This window comes from Pundamilia nyererei, unplaced genomic scaffold (assembly GCF_000239375.1).
Source record: "Pundamilia nyererei isolate P.nyererei 1_Seehausen unplaced genomic scaffold, PunNye1.0 scaffold00608, whole genome shotgun sequence".
NCBI lineage: Eukaryota > Metazoa > Chordata > Actinopteri > Cichliformes > Cichlidae > Pundamilia > Pundamilia nyererei.
In genome coordinates, this window is record NW_005188009.1 from 65,059 (window position 1) to 73,737 (window position 8,679).

The 8,679-nt window shown below is 39.7% G+C and overlaps 1 protein-coding gene across 1 annotated transcript in view; it reads left to right on the forward strand.

The window, feature by feature from the left end:
* The window catches only part of LOC102201228 (uncharacterized), a 71,793-nt gene extending 63,360 nt beyond the window's left edge, over positions 1-8,433 (forward strand). The window contains exons 28-32 of the mRNA XM_013907916.1: positions 5,002-5,133; positions 5,221-5,349; positions 5,489-5,526; positions 5,614-5,654; positions 5,758-8,433. Of these exons, the coding sequence (XP_013763370.1) occupies positions 5,002-5,133; positions 5,221-5,349; positions 5,489-5,526; positions 5,614-5,654; positions 5,758-7,334 (1,917 nt within the window). The 3' untranslated portion in view covers positions 7,335-8,433. The remainder of the gene's footprint in view (positions 1-5,001; positions 5,134-5,220; positions 5,350-5,488; positions 5,527-5,613; positions 5,655-5,757) is intronic.
* Positions 8,434-8,679: the final 246 nt, after the last annotated feature.

Sequence of the window (8,679 nt, forward strand, 5' to 3'; positions counted from 1 at the left end):
CACAGAGACACGGTGTTTAGAAAAAATGCATCTCAGCTGTTCCGATACGCCTGACACATATGGGATCACGAGGTTTTTGCTTAGTGTGGCATGGAAACTGCACTGTGGCAGAGAGGAAAGCCCTACAGAGGGTGGTGAGGGCTGCACAGAGAGGCAGCTTCCCAACCGTCACAGACATATACACCTCCAGATGCAGGAAGAGGGCCACTTGTATCATAAAGGACCCCACTCACCCAGCACAAACACTCTTTGTCCCACTCCCCTCAAGCAGGAGGCTGAGGAGCATTAAATGGAAAATCACCAGACTGAGAAACAGCTTCATTCCAGAAGCTGTGAGACTTCTTAATACATAATGGACAAGAAACTGCTACTGGTGCACCTTAAAAATTTCACTACTGATACTTTGCTGCTAGAATATTCATACCTACACTTCTACATCTATACTCCATACTGTTACTCAGGTTGTTGCACTTCACTTATTTGTATTATTCTATTACTTGTCTGTATTATTTATTACTTATTGTATTATTTTATTACTATTTAGTATTATTTTATTACTTGTCTTTCTGTTGTTTTTATGGAAACTGGGACCGTGGGTACGTAATTTTCTTCTACCGCATGTAAACATGCGATGAGAATGACAATAAAGCTTCCTTGAATCCTTGAAAGTGACAACCGCCCCTCCCAAAAGGCAACATTTTTGCGCAAGTACAACCCTGACTTCCTGAAGTATCGGTTTGTGAACGGAAGAAACAAGGCGGACCCGAGAGCCCAATGCGTGGAGTGTGGACTAATGCTATCCAACGAACCACTGAAGCCTTCTAAATTAAAACAGCATCTCAAAACCAAACATCCCACACATGCAAGAAAGTGGGTGGAATATTTCAAAAGAAAAGAAAACGGACTGCAGATGCCAGTCTGTTGTCACTGACTGGTAACTCTAAATGTGCTTTAAAAGCTAGGTATCTCGTATCCGGACTTGTGGCACAGAGTAAAAAGTCTTTTACTATAGTGGAGGAGTTGATTTTGCCTCCCACTGTACATGAGAGGCTGCTGCAAAGAAGCTACTGACCATCCCACTCTCAAACAACACTGTGAGCCACCACATCATGAACATGGACATTGCCCGATCTCTTCACATATCTTCCTCCAAGCTCGGTCCTTTTTATTCCTGTCTCGGTACATAGCAGCTGGTGTCATACAGCTCCGGGTGGTTTGCTACGGCGTTGATGAGCCTTTCCTCCATATTGAATGAAGAATGAAGGGCTTTGGCTGGACCTGCCCCTTTTGACCTAGGTCAGAGCCACGTCACCAGGCTCCTGACTGGTTGTCGCAGCGCGAATTGACGCTGGAGTTCAGATTTTTCCAACTCAAGTGGTAGACGCGATACGCGCAAATGCACAAAATGCAACACAAAAACTGACGTGCGTATTTTCATTCGCGCGCCAGACGCGCTACTTTGACACGCTACTTTGACGCGCGTTTGACGCGTTTGACGCGTTTTCGCGACGCAAATCTGCTTCTGAATTTTTGTGGGACCCACAATCGCGCGTCATCGCGCTTCTCCATTGACTTTACATGTAAACCTGACGCTCTGGTCGCGTCTATCGCGTTCGGTATGAACACACCGTAAGACATACAGCATCAGCCTCTGGAAAGAATAAAAAATAGTCCATTTTTCTCTTTGCAACTAGACAAGTCCACTGATGTCACGAATGGTGCATGCTGCTGGTTTTTGTTTGTTATCACTGGGACAGCAGTTTGCATGTAGACATGCTGTTTTGTGGAGAGCTACCAACACGAGCCACGGCTCAGGAATGTTTCCACTGCATTGACAACTACTTCACTGAGAACAACCTGGACTGGCAGAACTGTGTTGGGTTGTGCAATGATAGTACAGCTTCAATGACTGACAGGCATCACGGCATCATTAGGAAGGAGGTCTTCTCTTTTCTCATGGAGAAAAAAATCTCCTCTTGCACATTATTATGCCAACTCAATCAATCAATCAATCAATCAGTCAATCAATCAATCAATCAAGGCTTTATTCGTCACATGCAGGTTGCCCTGCAGTGAAATGGGACCCCCCCCCGACCTTACACACACAACACAGACATTACATGGGGATACAAGTCAGAGATTGGTAGCGTTACAGAAAAAACACTGAAATATACACTACAATGGGAAAGTACAAGAGGAAAAAAAGAGACCTCTACCAAAACTCCTCTGCACATAAATGTCCACAACACAATATTATGGAACACGTGACAAGCCACAGGGATGGGTAGGGGGTGAGGAGTAATCCGCAGCAGACACAGCAGCCGCCCTGCCCAGCGCTACCATTCCAGCGCAGGCTCAGACCCGCCGTGTTCTCCTGTAGGGCACAAGATTCGAAGGCGTTTGGAAAAGAAGGGGGGATGAGTGTGTGCATATCAGTGTATGTGTGTGTGTGCGTGTGTCCAGAGTTCAGCTGAGACAGTGTCCTTCGCCCTGCCAGGCTAAGTAAACAGTCTTCCAGCCAATTTAGGTGGCCTTGCATGGAATGGGAGGAACAGACAAAACACAGTCGTTATCAGGGAGCTTTTGTTCGGCTCCAGCCTTGAGCCCACAGCTGGCGCCGAAGGGATAGCCGCATGAGTGATGGAGTTTTATTCTTTTATGCAACAGCTCATGAGAATTTCAAGCCGTTCTCTAACACTCCGACACCGACAATGGTCTCTCAATCTCCCGTTGGAGAGCCGCGAGCTTCTCTATGATGTTATTAAACTTTCACTCCGTGGTCTTGTCGTTCTTGTGCTCAGAGAGCAGATTCTGAGACCTCATGACCGCCGGGAGCTGTTCCAAGATGTGATCCAACTTTCGCTCAGAGGTGTTAACATGAGTGAACTTCTCCTTGATGAAATCCCATGTACGCTCAGAGGTCTTATTCTGAGTATTCACAGCAGCCGCAAGCTTCTCCAAGATCTTAACCATGCTGCCCTCAGTGAGCCCATTCTGAGAAGTCGCGCCTCGTCCCATCGTTTCAATCCCAGCGGGCAGCCTTTGGGGGGGTTTGAACAGCCGGTTCCGCTTTCTTAATTCTCCGATAAGCCAGGGCCAAGCCAGCACCGATCACCAAGAACCCTGCTATCATGGTTCCAAATAGGTAGATATCTTCAGTGTCCTCGATGGACAGTCCCGCCAGGCACACGACCCTCCAGTTATGCCACCCGTCCATCGTGTATCCGGCAAGTAAAGTACCTCCAGGGCACTCTGGCTCTCCCGAGCCGGGGCTTCTCGTTGAGAAGAGCGTGTCAATTGCATTCAGAGACCAGTTGATCAAATCCATAATTCTCTTTTAGGTTTTAGAAACAGACTGTAAGAGAGTGTTCCAGGGAAAAGTAAAAACACAAGACAAGACAAGGACATAAGAAGCTAAGCAGGGAAGATAAGGAGCAGGAGAGGAGAAAAAGTGCGACCGCCTTCGCCGAGAGCCAACAGAAGCTGTTGAAAGTTCACAGCTAAGCTTTCCTACCTCTGTGACATTTTTTCACTGCTGAACAAGTTCAAGGGAGAAACAGCAACCTTTTTTTTGTTGCAGACAAAGTTGAAGCTTTCAAGAGGGAACTTGCTTTGTGGACTAAGAGGGCCCAGGAAAAGAGGATGGACACGTTTCCTCTTTTGTCTCACATCTTTGAAAACTCCCCTCAGGGGAAGATCAGTGACTCTGTCTGTCAGCACCTTTCACAACTGACAGAGAAATTTGATGAATATTTCCCTTAGGATCCTAGAGAAGGACACGTGGATTTCTGTAGATCCCACTGAAAATGATGTTGCTTTGCCCTCACATCTGGAATTCTGGAAGTTTCCACCGACAGCACTTTAAAGTTGCAGTGGGACAAACTGGACATGGGTACTCCTTTGAGACAGCAATCCAGAAGGAGCCCATGTCTGGCACTGAGAGCTGTGAAACTCCTCCTCACATTCTCAACTACATATCTGTGTGAATCAGGATATTCCACTGTGGCCACAACCAAGATCAAAGCCTGAAATAGACTCAGAGCAACAATGGAAGCTACTCTGAGAGTTTCCCCATTCCACCCAGATTGGATATGATTGTGTCAGAGGCAGACTCAAGTGTCTCATTAAGAGGTGAATATAAAAGGGGAGTTGCAGCTTGTCAAAAAAAAAAAATGAACTGTTGTGACTATTTGTTGTTCATTTGTCTCAAATGTAAAGAGGGTTTTACTGCTGAAGCAACTTTCAAATTCACTTACAGATTAAAAGGCTATATTTTCATTTGCACTTTATTTAAATTTTATTTATTTATATCTTTCTTTCTTTCTTTATTTATCCATTTAATTAGAAGATTATTTTGAATGTATTTATTTTATTACCACATTATTAATCCGATTTCTAGTTTTCCTTTTTTTTCTTTGTCTCGTTTGTTGTAGTAAAATTAAATTACTAATTATTTTGTGCTATTAAGCCTGACTTGAGCCTTTCAATTTTTACTTGCAGTTTGATTTGTTCCATGAATTGTTAACCTGTTTGGCATTTTGTTTTATGTGCAGGTTCACATGCACATAATAAATACATGTGTTTGTGATTATTACATTGTATCATGTCATCATCATGTTTATTTGACATGGTCTTAGTTGTTAAAATTAAGTAGATTTGATTTAGTTATTAAAGTTAAATCAAACCAAAAGCAACAACAATTTATTCAATACATTGTTAATATCTGAATGGGGCCCGGGCCACTTGTAGTGGAAAAGTTGGGCCCCAAGGTAAAAAAAACAAAGGTAAGAATCTCTACTCTATTCAGTGAATAAAGAATATATTCAGTTGTTTGTTTTTCTATATCTTTTCTCTTGAAAGATGTTTAAATATGGGGATTTTGACGTTTTAATTACAATTTTGTCCTTCAAGAATTATTATCATAATCTTATTAAAAGATAGTAATGTAAAACCAACTTTTTTAAAAAACATAAAAGAATATTGTTTCTGTGTTTCAAATAGAAATTGGAAATGAGGCATCATCCAGATGTTTTGACGCTGCTGTTGAAAAGATTTAGGTTTGACCATCGATACCAAGAACATGTGAAAATAAAACGAGCAGTCACAGCTCCTGACACTCTACAAATACCAGAGGTATACTGAATATTTCATTATGTTGTCATTACTTTTTATTTTCTAATTCCTGATACTAATTTCTTTCTTTTTTTTACCCATTATCAGAACCAGACCTATGAGCTTTATGCATTTGTCGAGCACTTTGGTGACTTGAGATCCGGACATTACACCGTAACAATCAAATCGCAGGATGATGACAGATGGTACAACTTCAATGATACCTGTGTCACATTGGTAAGCCTGATTGATTTTTTTTCCACTGGTATTGTTCCCAAGACATGAATACTTTAACACATATTAATGCAGTTTTGTGCTTAATAGAAAAAAGTATTTAGCCTATAGATGATCACCTTTGTATTCTTTATATTAACAGCTTCCAGAAAGACCATTCCAGCTGGACAGAAATAACACGTAAGCTTTTATCTGAATTTTCTTCCAAAACAAACATTTACTGAATATTAAACTGACCCTACTTTACTTTTACCATGCTCTTACTAGATCCAGCAGTGCTTATCTTCTGTTCTACAGGAGAAAGAAAAGTAAGATGGGAAACATTTATGATTAACTTATTGATGTTTCTGTGAATGATTGTATCACACTGGCAGTTTGAAATGATTTTGACTGTTTTGATTTCATTTCCAGTGCATGCTGCAGACACACAACACATCAGTGAGGCACCCACTGGTGGAGCTTCAGCCAATGAGCAACAAGAACAGGTTGTAAAGACCACAGGGAGAGACGAAGGTGAGGCAGCAGGCATGGACCATAACCTTGTGGACATACAGGGAAAAGATCAGCAGATGATAATGAATGATGTAGAGAATAAAGATGAAAGTAAACAGGAAAAGGAGAAAGAAAAGTACTCGGCAAAAAACAAGAAAAACAAAGACATGGAACATGTAGACAATGAAAGCAGTGACCAAATTACAAAGAAAAGAAAAACTGATAATCAGGAGTCTGATGACCACAAGAATGATGTTGTGCATCAGCAGAATGCAAATTTAAAACCCAGAAAAGGCAGTGATCACCAGGATAACCAACACAGTCTGACAGTCAAACAAAATGAAGAAATGAGAGAGTACAGACTAAGAGATAAGGACAAGCAGATGATGATAGCTGAGATGGTAGACAGTAATAGCACAGATGAAGCTAATAGAGGTAAAACAAGAGATGTGAATAGCGGGTCTGTAGTGCATAAAGACTCCTCTGATATGTTTCAAAGCAGTGGAAAGGTGGATGAAGGTAAGCGGAACATGTCAGAGAATGATGAAGAGCAAAAGAAAAACGATAAGCAGCATGAGACAGATGGTGAAGCTGCACAAAGAAGAGATAAAACAAAAAGAGACTTTTGTGAGAGTGGAAAATACAAGTATAGCTATCTATTAGCTGATGACAGTCAAAGCAAAGAACAGCACAATCTGGGACAAAAAGTCAGGCATGAATGTGTGGAAGGAGAGATTATAGAAAAAAAACAAAAAAACACTGGACATGATGGAGGAAGAGAGTGGTCTTTGTCAGGAAGCAACCGTTTGACAGAGAACTACAGAAGCAGCACTGGTGATGAACAAATGAAACCACACAGTCAGTCAGAACTATGGGTTACTCAGTCACACAGCAGACCTAGAAGTGTTAGTGAAGACATGGAAGGTATCGGTTCAGAGAAGGAAGATCAGACAATTAATATTCAAAGCATGAACACACAGACACAAAAAATGTCAGAGGACGTAAATGACATGTTCAGTAAGTTTAAAGAATTAAATCTAAATGAGCCACTGCACTTTGGACCAAAATTTAAAAACAACAGCGAGGCTAATGAACATAAAAAGAAACGTAAGGGGCATGAACAGGTATTCAGTAATATTTCAGAAACAAAACAAGAGCAGCAGAAAGAGATAATAAAATATGGACGATCAAGACAGAATACCTCACAAATCTACACCTATTTTCAAACAACATTAACCCGACATGATGATGAAAGTAGCACTTCTAAGCAAAATGGCCAGAGGTCGCCACAACTTGAAATTCATTCTGTAGAGGTTATTGGCCATGAAGAGATAATAAAAATGAAACTGAAGAGAGATTATCAGCAAATTCCAGGAGATGTAGATCAACAACAGACTGGAGATCACACAGGAAAACAAAACAATGATGAGGAAGTTAAAAGAGAGCAAACAAAAGAAATATCCAAACCATACTGTGGGGAGAGTGGAAAAGATTAGTACAATGTGCAATTAGATAATGTTACTCAGAGCAGAACACAGGAGGACTCTGAAATTATACAAAGCTGTGGGTTAAGAAGCTTTTGTTGGAGACAAAAAAGCAGTAATTGTAGTAAATGATGAAGCATGTGACTCAATGAAAGGTGAACTGTACACCAGATTCAGAATTTGAGTGTGAATGTTACATTTAGTAACAAAAATGACAGTGGAAAAATAGAAAACAGTCATAAGAAAAATGTTTCATAGAGGAATAAAATAGGAGAATGAGAAACAAGACATGGTGTAAGTAAGAGTGATCAGAGCTCAGAGCCTGAATAGTATAACATAACATAAAATGTTATTTTACCAGAATGTTCTAGTAATTTTCAGATTTTTAATGTATTCATCAGAGATCGGCTGGAATCATGTGAAATGCTGTAAAATTGTTTCCTTTCTTCTTCTTCTGTATTTCCTTTTTTGGTGTATTTTACGTTGGTATTGGTAATGAAGTTTACTTTGTTCATTTTGGTTAACTTTGTTCCATTTTTATCAGGTAATATGTATTATTTCCTGTTCAAGGGCCGAAGAGCATCAGTTTAAATGAGTTCATAAAAAAAAAACTTATTTATAGGGAAAGTTTCTGAAATTTTATATATGGGTTTTTTTCTTAATGTTTACTGATTTCTAATTAAACTTATTCAAAATAGTGTATAAATATATTTAATGAATCTGTATGAGGAGGATAATTTCACATTTAGATTCTACATATTAGTATGTTTTTAGTTTTACTGTTTGTACTGTAGAAGTCTGAAGACATAAAATATCTATTTGGTCACAGTGTTAGGACTTGTGAACTTCACTGTAACCACTGAGTATTTAATACATATTTTTAAAAAACTATTTTGAAAAAAAAATACTTAGAGATTAGATACTTAGGTTAGAGATGCTTGTTGTTATAATATGACTCTGATGAGAAACCTGTCAAACACTGGATCATAATAAACTGTGTGAATATGCCTCCACTTCAAGCTCATGCCCATATAATTTCTTTGAATCTATGCTGCAAACGATATATTTTAACTGCCATATACACTATAAATAAATAGTAGTTTTAATTGTTCTCTGAGTGATATTTTACCATTTCACCGTTTCAACACTCTGTCCTTGTTTTACAAGATCCAGTTCTGTGCATCTGACAGTCCACAACAGTGCAAGGACTGTAACAGGACGTATCAGATGACACAAACAAACAACTTTACCAAACTTAATACTCTCTATTCATTATTGATTTGATGATTTTTGCTTTTCCATGGAGAAAATTTTGTCTCAAAAGTTTTAAAAGTGCGTATGATAAGATCCAAACAAA